This window comes from Homarus americanus, unplaced genomic scaffold, assembly GCF_018991925.1.
Source record: "Homarus americanus isolate GMGI-L3 unplaced genomic scaffold, GMGI_Hamer_2.0 scaffold46197, whole genome shotgun sequence".
NCBI lineage: Eukaryota > Metazoa > Arthropoda > Malacostraca > Decapoda > Nephropidae > Homarus > Homarus americanus.
Genome location: NW_024723050.1, coordinates 1,157,002 through 1,179,367, shown reverse-complemented (window position 1 = coordinate 1,179,367; position 22,366 = coordinate 1,157,002). Strand labels below are relative to the sequence as shown.

Below are 22,366 nucleotides of genomic sequence, written 5' to 3'. Positions count from 1 at the left end.
ATCACTGTACTGTACTCCATATTTACTGAAGATCCCTTCCACATCCTTGTCACTCACCTTTGCTTTTAAATATCCGATCACCATCACTTTTTGCATGTTAAATTTTTTGTTGCAGTGTTTAGGTCTTCATAAAATCCCTTCCTCTTTTTTTTATACCTTTGGAAATTATATACGGTTTAGAATTTTGTATGTACAATATTTCAATTAGTCAAATGAAATGATGCGTGATCATCAGTCATGTTACTGATAGAAAATAGTGCCGAGAGCACCTTAAAATAGACTTGTACGGATTTTGAGGGATGTCCATTTTTCTTTACAAACAGTATACTGTAGTAATACTAAGTATTGGGTAACAAGAAAAGGCAATGAAGAGGAAAATAAAGTTGTTAAAATAATTTTTGGAATTAAAAATATGTAACTGAGTATACCTAACAAAAACATACAGTATTGGAAAACTATTTTTTCCCAATGGTTGTACACCCCACGCCAAGTGAGCTTAGCTCATCTATTTTAATTTGCTGAAATAAGTAGTAGTCGCAGCAGTCTTCATGATCCCTTAGTGTTAACTTGTTATTGTCTTGGGAAGGGTACATGAGTAAGTGTATCTTGGATCACTACTTGATACAGTCACAAAATACCAAAGCCTCCTTTATTTGCTAAGAGGGCACAGTAGGGCCAGGATATATCTTGAAATAGGGTCCAACGATGTTCGCTATACTGTATACTAAATCGTTATACAGTGGTCCTTCGGTTAATGAACACAATTCGTTCCAGAGGGTCGTTCGTTAACCGAATCCATTGTTTCAATGGGCACTTACTTTGAGGTGTGTATGTAGAAGGTTCCTGGTTGATGATGATGATGGGAATTAGAATTGGGGGTGGAGGAGAAAGGAGAAGAGAAGGAAGTGGGGATGGAGGAGAAATCACCTTTCAGGGTACCCATGCATGATGCAGTCATTTCACCCAAAAAAAAATTAAGTTCAATAGGTGTAATTCAAGATTATTTTATTTAAATCAACACTGCACTGCACTATATATTATCAATATGTTAACTAAATTTCAGAATGACCAATAATTTCAATGAAAAATGCAAAAATATTCAAGACACCAACAAAATATATGTTCACTCCACTGTCAACAAAGCCCAACTGACGCCTGGTGGCCGAGTCAAATGTCAAAGTTTTGTTCGTTAACCGAATTGAAGATCCTTATGGTAGGTAATTCGTTAACCGAAATTTCATTAATCGAACCGTTCGTTAACCGAGGGACCATTGTATATAATTTCATGTAATCAATGGGGAAAATAGGGTTAGGTTCTGGAGGCCAATAAAAGTGACCAAACTTGACTTAACGAGTTCATTTTCTTACTAACTAAAGCACCAACGAACACTAGACTCGGGAACAACAGCCTGTTTCAATATCAATATCAGGGAACACCAGATTCGGCAGCTGACGCACCATCCTGGGAACACCAGACTCGGCAGCAGATGCCACACTGCCACCATCACTTGACAATCCTACACCTACATAAACAAACACCAAAAATATTAGTTACAGTATTAAATCTTTTCCATTAAGCTTTCCATTCTCTTCATCTCACTTTTCACGTCACTAGCAACCCATTTACTCTCACCTTAGCAGTCGTAATCTCCAGTAGAGTCAACTGCTTTCTCGTCACTCACTCAGAAAGACTGAGCGGGCGAGTGTGAATGCGTGAGTGAGCAGCCACGGTGGCGCCTCTGGTGAGCAAATAACGTATTTGTTTGCCATGGCGGTACATTTGAAATATTTCTTGCCCGATTTTCTTCGCAAAATAAAAAAAAATATGATCGCTATATATAGGAATTTTTTTTACAATTTTGGTAGCTGCGGCATAAAAGTATCATTATATAAAGTCGCAATATAGCCTGACCCTACTTTACAGTATTCTATAAATTATTCTTGCTTGCTTCAGATCTGATTTATTAACATTCTTATGTATAATTAAATATATAATTAGATTGTTTTGTTGTTGAAGGTTGGCGACTGGGAGGAACACTTTGCAACATGGGAGCGGTTATTGGTTGTTTATGTTGGTGCAGTTGCTATGTTTCTCATTGGCAAGAATTTGAAAAGAAGGTAATGTGAAAATTTGTCCACGTTTTTAACATAATTTTGTATTGATTTTCCAACCTATAAGGAGAATACATATCAAATTAGAGTTTTACATATGAAACAAAAATCATTATGGGTATTAGTTTACTGGGTAATTTAGATTTTCTAATTTCACTTTACTTATAAGATGTGCTAGTTTACCCATATATAGTACATGAACTCCTAAAAATATGTATCAAAGTATAATATGGTATTGGGTTATTTAGAAAAGCAGAGATTGTTGTTTCCTGTACATGATTTATTTTATTTATTTATTTATTTTTTCCTTGGGTCATCATCAATGACTTGAGAGATCACTCAGCCGAACACTCTGAGGCAGGGTCAGTGTCCTATTGGAGCATTGTTAACGTAAAAGGAAGCCACTTTTTATGTATTTTTTCCAGGTTATTTGTTAAAGTAACACCAAGGATATTGATATTAGGGGCTGGTAATGGTCTTGTTTCTGAGAGAAAGTAAGAGTAGGTTTTGATGGTGTTGTGTAACAAATTTTATCTACTCCACTGTGGACTCAACATTTGTGTTCAAGGCAGTTGTACGTAAGAGAACAGATAACAGGAGATCTATTGGACTAGTCAGGCTATTTGCAAACTAAATTATTTTAGATAGAAAGACAAAATATTCTCCTCTCACATTCCATTCTCTCTTGCATCAAAGTGACAAGAAAGGATTAAACTATCATAAAGCACCATGATGTATAGAACAACTAACATGAAGTTTATATAGACAATCTAGGATTAAGACCCCTTCCTCCCCCCAAATTGTCTGGTGGGCACACGACATACATTCAGAAGAACAGTAGAGGCGAACAGTTGAAGCGATCACTTAGTTTTACTTTACATAATTTAACCTGTAAAATACAAACTGAAGTAATGAGACCTCAGTGGGGTCTCCGTACTGGTCACAGGATAGGACATGTAGTGGCTCACTCAATGTAAATTTTTTTATCCTTCCTTGACAGTGGCATCGCCAAACAGCCAGATAGTAAAAAGCACATTAGGCCCATTGCGTCTTACATGTTATAGTATTGTGCGATAATACCCGGTTATTCAATAAACACAATTTATGTACAATCAGTAGGTTATTGACATCCCACTTTTGATATCTAAGGATATTTTCTCAAAACAACTCATTGATTATTTTGTAGTAAAATATATTCATTTGCCTACTTTACTGTTACCACATTCTACACTTCCTTTCTCGAGCACACATTTACACTAACCATAACATACATCCCTCTAGTACATTGTAATTTTTTTTCCAGACATCAGCTAAAAGATGACGTTAGATGCTCATTTTATGAAGAAACTAATGTTTGGCTCAAAGCCCTGAAAAAGAAAGGTACAAAGTTCATGGGTGGAGACCAGCCCAATCTCTCAGATCTTGCAGTATATGGGATATTGACTGCAGTTGAGGGGTGTGATGCTTTTCAGGACCTTAAAAATAATACAAAAATTACTCCATGGTTTGAACGCATGAAGGAAGTTGTCATACAGCATGGAGGAGCTACATCTACAGGTGAAAAAGGAAGTGCAGCATAATGGAAATTAACATTAACCCGAGATATCAATTCCTTTAGTTTTGAAAATAATTTTGAAGCCTTCCTAAATGTACTGCATTGTACACTATATCCACTGCAGGGGTATATGTTGAAATAAGATTGCTGACTAATGATTTTTATTTGTTTACAGTAATGTACAGAACAGGGAGTATTGAATATATATGTGATCAAATGCATTTTTCACATAAGTTTGACATTAGTATTTGTGGAACTGAAGCATCTCAAAAATCCTTTGCAACCATGGAAAGATTAAAGATGGTACAAGAATCAGTGAGTAAGTTTTAAGGAGAATGGTAGCAGTGTAGAGCAACAAATAGGCCATTGCTAATATCTTGTGTTGGCATTTTCAATGAAGTAATGTGGTCATGTAAGAATTTTAATTTAATAACCAAGATAGAAATGTTGTCCATATTATAGAAAATAATGTTTATACCATTGGTGAAGTTTCAATATTACAATTCACCCTACAGTATGTAAAGGTAAAATATTTATGGTAAAAAATTTTGGCATCAACCTAATGACATAAAAAAAAAAAGTGTAAATACAATTTTATATTTATTGAATAAATTTTATTAACCTAAGAGGCACGGGTGGTCCCCATTTGAGGTTCACGGCGCCAGAAGCTCGCTGAACAGGCTTTGTGTGGAGGCTCAATGGATTCAGCACCTACCTCATGTCCGTGTCTATATTGTACAATGTTTTGTACGTATAGGCTGGGTACCAATAAGCATCTGGTAAATTAATTATGATCTTTATTTTCTTTGTTACTTTTACGTATCAACTGTGCCATCATATCCCATTGTTCGTCAGAGATGATGTTTAAATCGTTGAACTCCCCAGCCATCGAGCAGTACTGTCCTCCATCAAGTCCCAAAGTCTGCCAATGAAAACTGCTAATTAGAAAAATACATTAGCCCACATCTTATGCTAATTTCATGCCCTGGTTCTTTACACATATATAGGAAGGTAACTAAAGTACTGGTAGGTACATTTGTCTAAAAATGTTTAGTCAATTCACTTCATATAATCATCCATACTAAGATCCTTATCGCTAGCAAAGTATAACACTGTACAGTACTTTGAAATTTTACCCAAACTGGGCAATATAAGTGATCAAACAATTGAAAATTCTGAACTCGCCTTATCATGTTCATTTAAGCACAGCCTGCCCCACCCCAGCAAGATGTATGTTGCCACACAAAGTCAGTCAGTCCATGTCACATTAAAAAACACAGTACACTGTAGGTGTATACAAACTCAATCAAAGGAGCATATGCAGTACAATACAGTCATTATGTATTTCAAATAATATTCAATCATGTTAAGTACAATTCTGTACATAGTATATTAACATACTTTTGGTAGCATTATGCAGAAACTGTTAAACTGACATTTGCCAAATGCCATAACTCAAGTGTTGAAACATCCTGATGATGTGTTGAAGTTGAGAACAGTATTTTTATTTCACAACTTAATTTTATTACTGTACAGTAAGGTCTTGTATTTCGCGAGTAATATACTGTAGACTGGAAAAATTGTGCCAAATGCAAATACATAAACTAATGGAAAAATAACAATACTCTATAGGCTGGCCACTCTACATCAACCTCTGATTTTCCCATTTATAACCTCCAAATGATACAAATTCTGGAAATTAGTTTTTAGGCCTTCCTCAAGTAATTTAATCACACGCTGCTTATTCTGCATCGAGTACTTGGCAAACTTAACTCCCTTACGATAGTCCAGTTTCTCCTTTTCCTTATTTGGCCGCTTAGGTGGGTCTGTCCCACCCCCACAAGCACCAGTAGGACCCCCAGTAGAGGTAGAGGCCATTATCTTGACTCAACAGGTGGTAGCACCACCCAAAATAACAGCTCGGGTGGTGACTAAGATGGCGTTGGCTACAACGCAATAGTTGCGTTCTTGTAAACCTTTTACATTCACCACCGGCAATTCGATCACCAGAACGCTTCTTGGAAACATTCTTCTCACCTTGTCTTTCCGTATTCATTGCTAACACAACAAAATTGGAGAAAACAGTGAAAATCACGGAGTAATTGACAGAAACCATGCGATTCAACTGATCACGTGATGTAAACAGAGAGTGCTGGTATAAACCGTTATTAGTCCTCATTGCAAAACATTCTTTTTACTTAGTCTTTTCATACAGTATTTAGGGGTAACAGCTAAATTTGCACCAAAAAAAAAAATTGTATGGTACCTCTCAAAAAACACGAATCAATTGAACATGTGATGTCGAATGTGAACTGGAAACATTGCATAACCCCACGCCAGGCTTAAAACATTGAGGATGGAATCGCGCTATAGCCAACATTCGAAGGCAAAAGTTCGTGTTTTACAAACAGCATTCCCCTATTCATCATTCGCGTTGACAAAACACGCATTGTAGCAGAAATGACTAACTGGTATGAGGACTTTCAGCTGACTGGATCTCGCGAAATTCATGATATTTTACGCCAAATATGAGACTTGGTTACATTAAGTAGTGCTCGCGAAAAGAAAGCACGCGGAATATGAGATCTTACTGTATACAAAAAAACAGTAGCCATGGGTTATTTCATGAGACAGGGACTGAGAATGTTTGTGGACACGAAGTAAATAATTGCAACAAAGTATAGTCTCGTTTTACATGGTCAATTAAACCCATGGAGGTCCGCGTATAATGCGAAACGCGTAAACAAAATAACAACATATGGGATTAATTGAAATAGAGACTGGGCCGACCGCCAGACTACCCTTTTTCCGACACAATACGTACATTGTAGTAAAAATAACATCTTAATTTTATGATGGTATGCACACACAATTAATATTTAAGAGAAATATCAATAATATTTGGATTTTAACACTAACGTTAGTAGAAGAGATGACTGGGCACACGGGGATGGGGGGTTGGTTCCAAGGCAGAGGGCAGATTATTGGCCCTCACCTGTATCACTATCCACCACAGAGGCTAGCAGGGCCTCCTTGTCAAACCCCTCAAAGTTCATATCCTCACTATCACTGACTTGGGCTGGCTGTGGTGGGTGAAGAACTCGGTAATATTTTGTTGACTGGGTGACCTAGTGCGCACCCTGCCCGCGCTGCTTCCCGCATAAATGATGGAATGTACCGCGTAACTTATAATTGGCGCGTCTGGCCAGGTGCCACGTAAATGACCAACCGCGTAAAGGAAATCCGCGTAAATCGAGACTATACAGTACTGTACTGTACAAAAAATATATACTGTACTGTTGGTATGGGCAACACGCGGAATGAACCATGTCTTTGTGCGGCCTGCGAATTGATTGAGAAATTCTATTTAATGTGGCCCGCGGTTCAGGTAGATGCAGCCAGCATATGGTGAGTAAAGCAATAGTTATTAAAAGAATAATCTTTACACACAATTCATTACTGTGGGTGGGTGTGTATTAAAATTAAGAAAAATGCTGTAACTGTAGGAAAATCAATGTATTCACAGACTGCTTCATTCATCTTCTGTTAAATGCTAAAAACATTAAAATTTTACTTTGAAAATTATGATGGATTAGTTTCATAAATGGGAAAAAAGGTGAAAATATCATAAGGTGGACGTGATGATAAACTGTTTCACTGTCCATGCAAATACAATATTAACATTACTTTGGCAGGGGTGGATCCAGGGGGGGATCCTGGGGGTCCAAACCTCCCCCTTTCATCAGATAATTCCAATACCCTTTCTTTAATGCAGTATTGTACTCAGGCATTTTTGTATAGTAAAAAGTAAATACTATTGACCTCAGAATGTCTCTTAATATCAAGTGTACATGGCTTCAAAATGCCCATGATATTGGTCTTTCATGGGTTTATGCCCAGGTAAAGAGGCTTCATCTCTGGTGATAAATGTTCTTTTGGGCATCTTTTTCCAGAACAGCCCAGTTTCGTCCACATTGAACACTTACTGTGGAAGATAATTTTCTGTATCCATCAGTTCTTTAAATTCCACTAAAAACTTTGCTGCCCCTTCCTTATCAGCACTGGCAGCCTCACCATGCCTAACAACACTAAATATGTCACTTATTTTCTTAAATTTTTCAAACCAGCCCTTGCTGGCCCTAAAATCTTCTAAGTCTGTGCCTGAAGAACCAGGTTGGTCTACCTTTAAATGTTTGTATATTTCCCTGGCTTTTTTACACAAATTCAGTAGAAACTGAATCACCTTTCATCTGTTTTTCCCTAATCCAGATGAGAAGTAACCTCTCTGTTTCTGCTATGAGGGATCTACCTTTGAACACTCTGGTAGATTTGTCTCTCACTTTCACTTCCTTGAATTTGTCTTTCTGTGCAAGAATTGTCGACACAGTTGATGTCGACGTGCCATATTCTTTGCTTAGCACATTTGTTCCAATGCCTTCTTCATGTTATCTAATTATTTCCTGTTTCATCTGAATTGAAATCGCTTTTCTAGATTTCTTGGGACCCGTGCTAGATTCAAAAACAAGTTCAACACGTGATATTTAAGTTTAATTGCTGTAAATAAAGAATATTTTCTTTAAATTAACACTGCACTGCGCTATATATCATCATATGTAAAATAAATTTCAAAATGACCAATAATTTGACTGAAAACTCAGGAAATAAAAGCGTTTATGTTGAAGAGAGTCTGAAGCAAGATGTTACCTCCACTGAAAAGACAGAGACTGACGCCTGTTTGGTGTGTTGACAGACTGTTTGGCATGCATAAAACTAGTTTCCTGTTCTTCAATTATGTTCAATAATTGTTAAAATGACTTAAAAAATTTATATAAACTTTTCAAATGATTGAATAGCACAACCTTCTTGATATTTACTAAAATGGTAAGGAATTTAAGCCCTAGAACTGATTACTGTACAGGTACTCCTCGACTTACGACCACCCTGACATATGACCGCCGCAGTCGTATAAAATATTTTTCAAATTACGTATTTTCAAATCCTGACGTTAGTGATCGCGCTGTGCGCTGTGTACTGACAAAATCTTTGTTTGTAATTCCATTTAAAATGGCTGGCAAGCGTAAAAGTGAGAGTTCTCGTGGTGCTGAGAAGAAAAATAAACACTCATTTTAGATTTTCTCTTTATTATTTTCGCATTTTCGACTTACGACCAATTCGACTTACAACCTGGTTGTTGGTCCCTAACCCTGTCGTAAGTTGAGGACTGACTGTATTGGCGGACTAATACGACAGCTAGTGTTCAAGCGAAAACATATTGAGGGGCTCTCGTAAGGAATTCGTTAATACCCCGATTTACGCGGTCAATTGAACCCACAGAGGTCCGTGTAAAACGAAACGCGAAAATGGAATAAGAGAACATATGGGATTAATTGAAATAGAGACTGGTCCGACCCCCAAACTCCACTTTTTCGACACAATACCTATGTTCTAGTAAAAATAACATCTTAATTTTACGATGGTATGCACACACAATTAATATTTAAGAGAAATAGAGTCACCAGGTTAATGTCCATTCAAATAATGGACTCAACCCCCCTCCTCCCCCCTCACTTCCTACACTCGCTGGCTCCTCCTTCTCTGAGAAATGTTTGGGTGAAAACACTAGATTTTAAGGTATAGTAATAAATAATACCTCAAACTAAAGTTAGGATAATATAATTGACATTTCTGGATTCCTTGCAGGTCAGGGAATATTTTGAATGTAAACTTCATATATTTTGCACAGAAGATAAAATATTTGCTTTGTGTAAACCAAATTATTACACTAGATCTAAAATTTGTATGTCTAATGCAAAATCCATGATGTTTATATTCAATATGATCACCATATGGTACGAATTCCAGCAATGTAAATTATATTCTGGCCGGGTAATTTGTGTGAATTTTATGAGCTAAAACAAATATCTTCAGATAATAAAAATATAAATATTCTTCAAGACACTATCAGTCAATCAAAATACCCCACCTCGCCTCCCCCCTCTTCCCACCACACCAGCTGGGTCGGTCGGTCCCTTCCTCCCTCCCTCCCAGAGAAATGTTTGGGAGAAAACAGTATATTTACATTTTTAGTAATAAATAATACCTCAGACTAAAGTTAGGATAATATAATTGACATTTCTGGATTCCTTGCAGGTCAGGGAATATTTTGAATGTAAACTTCATATATTTTGCACAAAAGATAAAATATTTGCTTTGTGTAAACCAAATTATTACATTAGATCTAAAATTTTTGTCTAATGCAAAATCCATGATGTTTATATTCAAAATGATCATCATATTGTAAGAATTCCAGCAATGTAAATTATATTCTGGCCGGGTAATTTGTGGTCTATCTTAGCTTGAAGATCAGAACGCTCACGTCTCAGGTTATCAAAACAGTAGTCCAACATGAACTTTTTCCAATAACTCGGTATGGTCATATTAAAAGCACGTTTTTTTTGTCTTACAATACGGAAGGCTTCATCCACTTCAATTTTCTTTATAAACTATCTAAATGGTTAGTTTCTTTACTAAATCCCCTAGTTGGCAACATTTCTAACTCCAATATCAAGAATAATATGGATCTGGTTGATAAACTCAATAACTTACACATTAATTATGATTTTAAACTGGTCAGTTTTGATGTAACATCACTCTTTACAAAGGTCCCAGTTGATGATTTACTAGAGTTCCTCATAGATTCCCTGGATGATATTTCACTGCCCGTCTCGAAAGACGACTTCATCGAACTCATCAAACTATGTATTAAGGATTGCAAATTCGAATTCAATGGAGAATATTATGCTCAAAAATTTGGTATGGCAATGGGTAATCCACTCTCACCTGTATTAAGCAACCTATATATGGAATTCTTTGAAAAGAAACTATTAAGTAATATTTTACCACCTTCAGCAGTCTGGTTTAGATATGTTGATGATGTATTATGTCTCTGGCCATGTAATGAGGACCTAAAAGCTTTCCTGCCACAACTTAACAACTTAGCCCCCTCGATCAAATTCACTGTGGAATTAGAGCAAGACTGTAAATTGCCATTCCTAGACTGTCTGATACACAGAATAAGTAACACTTTTAAGTTCAGTATTTATAGAAAACCAACTAATGTGTGTTCATACATTCATTATTATTCTGCCCACCATAATAAAGTCAAACAGTCAGTATTTTCAACAATTGTTTTACGTGCCTTGAGAATTTGCAGTCCGGAATTCATCGATGAGGAATACAAATACAGTGACCCCTCGGTTAACGAACTCAATCCGTTCCAGAAGGTCGTTCGTTAACCGAAAAGTTCGTTAACCAAAACCATTGTTTCAATGGGTTTTTGGGTAATTGGTTCCAGCTCACCGAAAATTTCCTAAATTCAACAAAAATGGTAGAAAAGTTCACTTACTTTGAGGTGTGTATGTAGAAGGCTCCTGGATGATGATGATGATGATGATGGGAATTACAATGGGGGGTGGAGAAGGAAGAAGAGAAGGCATTGGGGTGGAAGAGAAGTCACCCCATGGCACCATTGCACCCATAAAATTTTAGTTCTCTTGGTGTATTTCAAGATTATTTTCTTTAAATCAACATTGCACTGCATTATATATTGTCAATATGTAAAATATATTTCAAAATGACCAATAATTTGCTTGGAAACACAGAAAAAAGCGTTTAGTTGAAGAGAGTCTCAAGCAAAATGTTACCTCCAGTGAAAACAGAGAGACTAACGCCTGTTTGCTGTGTTAAGAGGCTGGATGCTGCGCTTTAAACTAGTCACTTTACCTTCAATTATGTTCAATAATTGTTAAAATGACTAAAAAATTGAATATTAAACTTTTAAAATTATTGAATAGTATAAACTTCTTGATATTTACTAAAATAGTTAGGAATTTAAGCCCTAGAACCGATTAATGTATTGGCGGACTGATACTAAAGCTGGTTGCCCGGCCAGTGCAAGCGAAAACATGTTGAGGTCGGTTCGTAAGAAATTCGTTAACCGAATTTTTGTTCGTTAACCGAATTGAAGATCCTTATGGAAGGCGGTTCGTTAACCGAAATTTCGTTAACCGAGGCGTTCGTTAAACGAGGGGTCACTGTATATATATATATATATATATATATATATATATATATATATATATATATATATATATATATATATATATATAAAATTGAGAATGCTATAACGAACGAAACTCCTACAACGAACATTATTTAATTTTTTTTTTATTAATAATTTATTGTTTTTTATTACAAGTATTAATGATATTCTTTATTTCAGGGGTTTAGATGCATATTTATGCACTTTTTTACAATTTTATATTATATTTTTCAGTGTTAAGTGGTTGTATTTGGGGGCCTGGAACGGATTAATCCTATAACGAACAAGGTTCTAGAACCAATTAGATTCGTTATAGCATACCCCACTGTACAGTTTACCCCGCTTAAAGGCCACTTAACGCTGTCAAGATATACGTGCCTTGCCAAAGCTGAACTTTCACTTAACGCCGGTTTTTCCCACATATAATGTGAGTGTCCCGGTTCGGATGCTATTTTTAGATTTTTGACCACGCTACGCACCCACCACTGCCTCTCTCCTCCTCCTGGGTAAGCGGTAAGGTTATGCTAGTGTGTGTCTTTGTTGCGTTATCACTCGACGCTAAGACGCCTCGGACTGTGATTACTATGCAGCCCTACCCCCTGCTGCTAGCTGTACTGGTTTAAAGTATTATGACGTGACTACCCCGGGAGGGAGGGAGGGAGGAGAGATCGACGCTGACCCAGCCGCCGCAGTTTCATCCCTCAAGGCCACGCCCGGGTTAACGCGATCCATTGTTCAGAAATGGTTTCACGACCACCACTCCCCATAGAGAAACCTTCTTACCTGGACCCAGCGGCATTGTTCAAAGAAGACACGACGCTCATTAAGCTAATACGAGCTGAAGTACCAAATTGTTCAAGATTGGAGAAAGGAAGACGCTAAGTTGATCTCGGCATACCAGAGCGAGGCCAACGACCCACGATTCTGCACAATAAAGAAGGCGATGCGGTGCCAAGATAAAGGAGCACATGAAGATCACAAAGTTCGCAGGTGCTTCATCTATCAGGTATTGCCAGAACAGGGTGCTGGCAAAAGTGGAAACTTTGCTGTGAGTTATTTGCGCGCCAGGGCGCGACGCAACATGGCGGTGGGACACGCCAGTGCAGGAGCAAGACGTGAGCTATACGCAGGTGACACGTAAATTGGGAATTGCAGCATTCAAACCCTTCAATGCTTCCCATGGTTGGCTGCATAGGTTTAAGAGAGGAACAAGGTCACCAACATCAGCATTGTTGGTGGAGGAAGCGAGTGCTGACCGGCGGGCGGCTAGAGATTTTCCTCCGCTTAATGCGGAGATTATGGAGGAAGGACAGCAGTGACGCACTAGGTGTTTAACATGGACGAATCTGGTCTTTTCTGGAAAAAGTTACCTTCCAAGATCTTCGTTGTCCAGTCTATAGCAGGTAAGGGGCCGGAAGATGCAGAAGGAACGATCAACGCCCTGTTTACCACCAATGCCTCCGGGTACCTGTAAACCAAAGAGTCGGTGACCACAAAGCTCCGCAGTCGCACGCCTACAAGCAATGGCGGACATGAACAAGCTTTAATGTCCCACTGGCTAACCGCACGTAAGGGCGTGATGTCCTCTTCTGTCCCTCTTCTGGTTTGACAACCGTTTTGTTCCTCGACGCAGCAGAAATTCTGGCGAGCAACAGAATGTTCCTTTCAATATTTTGTTGCTCCCTTGACAACGCACCTGGACACTTTTGCCCTTACTTATGGATCGCCACCCTAACGTAAAAGTGGTCTTCCCTTCCTCCCAACACCACGCTATTAATCCAGCCCATGACCAGGAGTTAATCTGCAATGTTAAAAGCTGCATACCGCAAAGAAATTCAAGCTCCTGAACTACTCGACCAACACCAAGGATGAGTTGCAAGCTGGGTGACACACAGCGAGAGTAAAAAGCCGACGAGGACAAGGAACAAGAGGCTTACACTCAAGAACTTCACAAAACAATTTTGGAAGAAGTTTAACGCCAACAAGCCAGACTTTTGTGGAGGGGCATGGGATTCGCTGACTATTGCTATTTATTCACACGCATGGAGACATGTGTTGCATGGCATACCAGGTGAGAGGAGGAGGAACCTGTGACTGGTCAGGTTCAGACTGTTGCAGTAGCAGGGATCTTGCTAGAGAAGCTGCGCTCAGTATTACAGCTGAAGGCTTTCTCCGAGACCACCAACGAAGACATCATGGAGGTGATCAGAGATCCTGAAGTGACTGCCGACGCAGATGCTGGAAGAAGAACCCCGCCAGTGAAGAGAGGAGGAAGAAGGTGCTGCCATTCAAGAACCTAGTTTAAGTCATAGTGGATATTAAGTGTCTCATAGAGTTAACAGAAAAAATTAAGTCCATCAAGCTTCCTCGCGACACTGACGATGAACGCCTAAGGACGCCCATACCCGACTGGTGCAGGCTATGGAGCCGCATATCACGTGCATCATGACAACATCAAAGCCAGTCAGTCAGCAAAGCATAACCGAAACGCCCGCAACCCACGCACCTCACACAGCCAGCCTGCCAGTGATAGTGATAGTGAAGGATTTGAGGATTTGTCAGGAAGCCAAGGGAACAATCTGTAAGTGACAGTGATATTGATTCACTTAGTAATGGTGATTCACCTAGTAAATGGTGATTCACCTGAGGTGCATCTGCCCCTCTGCCTCGAACCAGCCTCCATCCCCGTGACATGCCCACTCCATCTCTTCTACTACCGTGAGTGTTCTCAAAAATTTTCGATTTTAACCTATTCTTTATTTTCCTATGTTAACCTTTTATCTTCCTAACCTAACCTCTTCTATATTAATGGTTTTCACGCCACCATAAAGTTAAGATAGAATTTTTACTACAAATATAGTTATTTGTCGTCAAAAGTGGAGTTTGGGGTCGGGCTGGCTCCTATTGAACAACTTATATGTTCTGTTATTCACTTAATCGTTTTCATTTCTCAATCACAAATTCACTGGGTTCAATTGATCACAAGTAGGTACAACTATATATATATATATATATATATATATATATATATATATATGTATATATGTATATATATATGTATGTATATATATATATATATATATATGTGTATATATATATATATATATATATATATATGTATATATATATACATATATATATATATGTATATATATATATATATATATATATATATATATATATATATATGTATTTATGTGTATATATATATATGTGTATATATATATATATATATATATATATATATATATATATATATATATATATATATATATATATATATATTACAGTATTACCCCCGCCTAACGTGTTTCACTTTGCATCACATAATGCCTCAGAGCTGAACTTTCACTTAACGGTTTTTCCATATAAGCGGTAAGTGACCGGCTGAGCTATTTTTAGAGGCCCAATTTCACCCTGTCATTCTGCCTATGTTTTAGCTCATAGTACCTATACAAATTATTTGTACAGAATATAATTTACATTGCTGGAATTTACAATATGATGATCATTTTGAATATAAACATCATAGATTTTGCATTAGACATACACATTTTAGATATAAAGTTTATTCTGAGTAAATATGTTATTTTTTGTACAAAATATATGACATTTGCATTCAAAATATTCCTGGGCTTACAAGGAATCCAGCAATGTCAATTATATTATCCTAACTTTAGTTTGAGGTATTATTTATTACTAAAAAGGTAAATATTCTGGTTTTCCCACACATCTGGTGGGACGGTTGGTGGGGGGTGGGGGGGAGGGAGGGACGGACCGACCATCTGTTACAGTGTGAAGAATATTTTTTTTTTTATTAACTGAAGATATTTGTTTTAGCTCATAAAATTCATACAAATTACCCGGTCAGAATATAATTTACATTGCTGGAATTCTTATAATTTGATGATCATTTTGAATATAAACATCATAGATTTTGCATTAGACATACAAATTTTAGATGTAATGTTTACTCTTGAGTAAATATGTTATCTTTTGTGCAAAATATATGACATTTATATTCAAAATATTCCTGGTCTTACAAGGAATCCAGCAATGTCAATTATATTATCCTAACTTTAATCTGAGGTATTATTTAATACTAAATGTTAAAATTTAGTTTTTTCACCCAACATCTCTTGAAGGGAGGATTGGTGGGGGGTCGGGGGGAGGGTTGGGACAGACTCATGCGGTTGGAAGAGGGGGGAGGCAAGGTGGGGTACTTTGATTGACAGATAGTGTCGTGAAAAATATTTTTTTTTTATTAACTGAAGATATTTGTTTTAGCTCATAAAATTCATACAAATTACCTGGCCAGAATATAATTTACATTGCTGGAATTCTTACAATTTGGTGATCATTTTGAATATAAACATCATAGATTTTGCATTAGACATACAAATTTTAGATATAAAGTTTACTCTGAGTAAATATGTTATTTTTTGTGCAAAATATATGACATTTGTATTCAAAATATTCCTGGTCTTACAAGGAATCCAGCAATGTCAATTGTATTATCCTAACTTTAGTTTGAGGTATTATTTATTAAAATTTAGTGGTTTTCCCCCAAAAAATTTCTCAGAGAGGGAAGAGCCAGCAGTGTTGTGTGAGAAGAGGGGGAGGGAGTTGAGTCCATTATTTGAATGGACATTAACTTGGCGACTGTATTTCTCTATTTCTCTTAAGTATTAATTGTGTGCATGTACCATCATAAAATTAAGATGTTATTTTTACTAGAACATAAGTATTGTGTCGGAAAAAGTGGAGTTTGGGGATGGGCCAGTTTCTATTGGAATTAATCCCATATGTTCTGTTGTTCACTTAGCTCGGTTTTCACTTAACACGGTACCCTGTGGGTTTTATTGACCGCTTTAAGTGGGGCACTACTGTGTGTGTGTGTATATATATATATATATATATATATATATATATATATATATATATATATATATATATATATATATATATATATATATATATATATATATATATATATTCACAATATTTTATAATTGCAGTCATGTACTGAATATTCTATGTAAAAAATATAAATTTTAAATAAATTATTTCTAGTGTGGTCGACTTCCTACACAAAGACAGGCTATAAATAGCCGTCTTATCTCCCCTCTGTTCTGAGAGAGAAGGTCTTGGTAAATAACTTTTGTTTGTTTATTTTCATTGTTTGTCTAATTTATCATGTTGTATCAAAGTAATATTACTAAAAGTTTTAGGCAGCTACCAAACAGGGAGATTCTACTGCCTGGGAAGATATTGGAAGCATAATGTACAGTATTGTCTAATGGTAGATCCTACTTCCATATGGCATCACGAAAATTGTGACCAAGTCTTAGGTTGCTGATTTATCTTTCTGCCTCATTTACACACAATTGCAGAGTTTCAATTGTTTCTCTTCCTTTGACAACACAACATACATACAATATAATGTTTCTCACCTTTGATCTTTTTTCCATTTATTTATGGTTGGTTATTTAAAATAATGCCAATTCACTTCAAGTATTGGCATCAAATTTTACCGGCTGGTGTACACTAGTGACTCACTTAAGCATCAATTATTTAACTGGAACTAATGTTGGTGTGAGTAAAATATTTCCATTTACTTGAAATAGATTTGCCAATTTATTTGTTTATTTATTTATTTATAATATACTGTAATACATTAAACACACTGCAAGTATTTTCTTTAATTTATATACTTGTTGGTCAACTTCACCTGGTAGGTGAAGTTCACCAGAAATTTATGGTGATCATTAAGGACCAAACTCGAATCCATGACGTGACTTCTGTTCATCATTCTTATCCTAAATTTACCACTGTCGGTAGTTTCAAGAATTAACTCAGTCATTTACTGAATATTCTTTGTAAAAAAATAAATTTTAAATTAATTATTTATAGGAGATAAGTATTATGATCAGTAAATATACAGATATGCATTACTGACCACCTCCGAACACAAGGACGGCTTAAAATAGCCACAGGCGGTCACAGTCAAGGTCACTTTCCCTTTCTTGTCACTGGCAAATGGGGGTGGGGGGGGGGGATGATGATAGCAGCTGTGTTTATTACCGGGGTATATTGTTCTTTTACGTTATGTTAGACTGGTTTATAATACATTTTTATTATTTTAATATACCGGTAATCTTCATTTTAATCCAGCTTCCCAAACGTAAGTTTCAGTATAAAATAATTAGTGGTAGGACCTTGGGAGTGGTTTACCATGTTTCCATCACCACTCTTGACACGCTAAACCGCAATATTTAAGAGGTAAGAATTTTATCTCTGGTGCTTAAGACGACCCCCTAACTTTGGGCTGATTTTTTTTTGTTCAAATTCCGTCTTGTAGGCTGAGATATACGGTACCTTCCAAAAGATTTAACTGTTAACGAGCAACTCGATTAATCTAGCTTACTGAAATGATCCTAACATGTTGGCTACACTTACGGTCCACCAGCTGTAGTATTAGTCCGCCAATACAGTAATCGGTTCTAGGGCTTAAATTCTTTACTATTTTATTAAATATCAAGCAGTTTATACTATTCAATAATTTTAAAAGTTTAATACTAAATTTTTAGTCATTTGAACAATTATTGAACATAATTGAAGGTAAAGTGACTAGTTTTATGCGCGCCATCCAGCCTCTGAACACAGCAAACAAGCGTTGGTCTCTCTCTATTTTCAGTGGAGATAACATCTTGCTTGAGACTCTATTCAACTAAATGCTTTTTTTCTGTGTTTCCAAGCAAATTATTGGTCATTTTGAAATTTATTTTACATATAGACAATATATAGTGCAGTGCAGTGTTATTTGAAGGAAAATATTCTTTATTTACAGCTAGTTTAACTTTAAAAAACACGTGTTGACATTGTTTGAATCCAGAAAGGGGCCTAAGATATCAAGAAAAGCGATTTCAATCCAAACCAAGCAGGAAATTATAAAAAAACATGAACAAGGCATTAGAACAAATGCGCTATGCAAAGAATATGGCATGTCGACATCAACTGTGTCGACAATTCTTGCACAGAAAGACAAATTTAAAGAAGTGAAAGTGAGAGACAAATCTACCAGTGTTTAAAAGTAGATTCCTAATTGCAGAAACTGAGAGGTTACTTATCATCTGGATTAGGGAAAAACAGATGAAAGGTGATCCAGTTTCTACTGAATTCATTTGTGAAAGAGCCAGGGAGATTTACGAACATTTAAAGACAGATCAACCTGGTTCTTGAGGAACAGAATTTGAAGATTTTTCAGCTGGCAGTTAATTTTCCTGAAAAAAATTCAAAAAGAAGTGACATTTTCAGTGTTACTAGGCATATGGAGGCTGCTAGTGCTGAGGCGAAAGTGAGGGAATTTCAAAGAACTAGATGGAAGAAGAAATTATCTTCCACAGCTAGTGTCTACTGTGGGACGAAACTGGGCTGTTCAAAAAGATGCCCGCAACAATGCCACTTACCAGATGAAACCCTTGGCCTGGGCATAAAACCTATGAAAGACCGATTCACAATTTATTGCTTGCTGTCAATGCTTCAGGGGATTCGACCGAAGTTTATGCTTGTTCTCACACTGAAACCGAAAAGTCACAACAGTGGTAAGAGCAAAGCTTGGAGTTTATTGAAGTCCAACAGGTAAGGCATGGGTGACAAGACAGCTCTTAATGAATGGATGTTGATGTGTTTTTGCCTCTGTCAAGAGCTACCTAACACCAACAAACTCCCATTAAAGGCTCTTCTCTCCTCATGGATAATGTCGCTCCTGGTCACATTCTGAACTTGCCAGAACCTTGAGTAATTTGATTCTTGTGAAAGTGTTGTTTTTGCCTCCCACCACATCAATCATACAGCCACGGACCAGAATGTGATCAGCAACTTCAAGAAGTTGGTACATGAAGAAATGCTTAGAGGTGTCATCAGGGCAACTTCCAATGATCCTGAAACTAACACTGAAATAGTTCTGGAAGACACAATTCAACATCCTGGAGGCTGTAAAATTTATTGTGTCACTCATGGCAAGAAGTCTTCCACTCAGATCCCCACCCTTCATGGAAAGCACTGTGGCCATCAGTAGTCCTGATTTTATGGGATTTCAGGATGAGAAAGAGTTGGGACCAGGAGATTGTGTCTATTGGTCAATATTGGGCCTTGAAGTGGAAGAGGATGATGGGAAGAGCTAGATGTCTCATGAGGAGGAACTTACTTCCCTGATGACTTGAGGCAACTGGATGATGTTAGGAGGCCGATAATGGTGAGGAGAAATGGTGTGATGACCATATGTCAACTAAAGAGTTGAAAGACGTGATTTATTACTGTGAGAAGTTCAGGAACTGGCTTCAAAGCACCCAGATGTGGGAAAAATTGAACTGCTAACTTCAGGTCATGTTGGAGGACACAGTGATCTCCTTTAAACATAAGTTAATGGGGTGGAGGAGGAGATGCTCACAGACCATGAATGGACACTCTTCAGTATGTAGGGAACAAGATGCTATCCTCAGCCTAATTTCAAGAAGAGAGAGGATGTTCATGGTGGAGAATCTGTCAGTCCAGAGGTTCCTGATTTTCATGGAAGGTGACTCACCTTTCCAAGAAGTAGTAAAATGCTTCTCCTCCACCTCCACTCTACTTCTCCTCCTCCACCTCCCACTTCAAATTCACATCAGCATCATCATCCAGGAGCCCTTCTACATACACATGTCAAAGTAAGTGTAATTTGTACCTTTTTGTTGAATTTAGGCAATTTTCAGTGAGCTGGAACCAATTACCCAAAGCTCATTGAAACAATGGTTTCAAGTAATCTGAGCACCCTGCTGGAACGGATTGTGCTTGAACCGAGGGACCACTGTATTCCCATTTGGGCACTGGACAATGAAATTTGACAATCACTTCACTCCACACTGGAGACAGCTAAGACACTTCCCTCCTTTTAACACAGAGAAAGTTTTTCCCTTTTATGTTTTTGACCTTATGATAATTATTTATCTTATTTTATTTGTACATTCTATAGCTACTTAAGATTGGGTGCATGGAACAGTAAAAAAGAAAAAGAAAAGAAAATTACTGTATCTACCAAAATTGCAATGTGAACAATAACCATAACATAGCTCACAGTGTGGCTTCACTGGTAGGGTCTTGCATTACGATTATAAATACAAAACTAACACAAAATACTGAAAAACAAGTAAAAATGTAAAACAAGTAAAAATGTAAAAAATGTAAGGAATATTAACACAGATGTAAAGTAACGACTACATATTAAGTAAAAAGTTGGAGGAAAACTCACAACTCCTGTATCTCCTTTCCCAGCAAGAATAAACCTACCTTTCTTATGTTATTTAACAACTGTACTACAGGTATTTCAAACAACATGTATACAATCTAGATGAAAATAATGCAGCTAAAACCTTGAAGGAAAAGCCTAATAAAAGTGTAAGACAATCGTCATTTACATACACTCAGCCATAGCAACACACACCAGTGAGGACACTACCTCCGCCACTCTAGCAATGCCCCCCAGACACTCTATGCCTTACTCCGGCTTCCCACTGAGCCAGCTAACTCGTTTCAAGAAAGAAATGTTTATTCCCTTTGTTTGTATAACCTTATGATAATTATTTATCTTACTTTTTTACAATATACTGTATGTGTAGCGGTAAATGAGTAAAGAAAAAATTATGTATACAGTCAACCTCACTTTACGCGGTCCCACATTCCGCTGCTTACGCTATCGGTGCCCTGCCAGAACCCAGGATGCTCACATTCCATGTGGGTGTACCCCTTACACGAAGTATAATTTTTTAATTTAGCTCATAAAATTCATACAAATTATCCGCCAGAATATAATTTACATTGCTGGAATTCTTACAATTTGATGATCATTTGAATATAAACAACATAGATTTTGCATTAGACATACAAATTTTAGATATAATGTTTACTCTTGAGTAAATATGTTATCTTTGTGCAAAATATATGATATTTATATTCAAAATATTCCTGGTCTTACAAGGAATCCAGCAATGTCAATTATATTATCCTAACCTTTAGTCTGATTTATTATTTATTACTAAAAAGGTAAACAGTCTGGTATTCCCACATTTATCTAGTAGGGACGTTGGGGGTGGGGAGGGAGGGAGGGACCGGCGACCGACCATCTGTTACCGTAAGAATATTTTTTATTAACTGAAGATTTTTATTTTAGCTCATAAAATTCATACAAATTACCTGCCAGAATATAATTTACATTGCTGGAATTCTTACAATTTGGTGATCATTTTGAATATAAACATCATATATTTTGCATTAGACATAAAATTTCTAGATAAAATGTTTAATCTGAGTATGTTATCTTTTGTGCAAAATATAAGTGTCGATATTCAAAATATTCCTGGTCTTACAAGAATCAGCAATGTCAATTATATTATCCTAACTTTAATCTGAGGTATTATTTAATACAAAATGTTAAAATCTAAATTTTCACCCAACATCTCTTGAAGGAGGATTGGTGGGGGTCGGGAGGGTTGGGACTGACCGCCGGGTTGGAAGAGGGGAGGCAAGGTGGGGTACTTTGATTGACAGATGTCGTGAAGAAT

General features: G+C 36.9%; 2 protein-coding genes across 7 annotated transcripts in view; one reads left to right on the top strand and one right to left on the bottom strand.

Moving 5' to 3' along the window:
* The window catches only part of LOC121863234 (prostaglandin E synthase 2-like), a 32,368-nt gene extending 28,097 nt beyond the window's left edge, over positions 1 to 4,271 (top strand). For all 4 annotated transcript variants that reach the window (XM_042361733.1, XM_042361732.1, XM_042361731.1 and 1 more), the window contains 2 exons: positions 2,018 to 2,118; positions 3,416 to 4,271. In XM_042361733.1, the coding sequence (XP_042217667.1) occupies positions 2,018 to 2,118; positions 3,416 to 3,692 (378 nt within the window). In that variant the 3' untranslated portion in view covers positions 3,693 to 4,271. The remainder of the gene's footprint in view (positions 1 to 2,017; positions 2,119 to 3,415) is intronic.
* Positions 3,812 to 22,366, bottom strand: part of LOC121863235 (2,4-dienoyl-CoA reductase [(3E)-enoyl-CoA-producing], mitochondrial-like) — a 97,996-nt gene continuing 79,441 nt past the window's right edge. For 2 of the 3 annotated variants that reach the window (XM_042361734.1, XM_042361736.1), the window contains exon 8: positions 4,447 to 4,589. Coding sequence is in view for 1 of the 3 variants with exons in the window: in XM_042361735.1 (XP_042217669.1) it covers positions 4,452 to 4,589 (138 nt within the window). In the remaining 2 variants the exon portion in view is untranslated. Of the gene's footprint in view, positions 4,590 to 22,366 lie in introns of all 3 variants that reach the window. The other variant, XM_042361735.1, reaches the window with a different exon arrangement.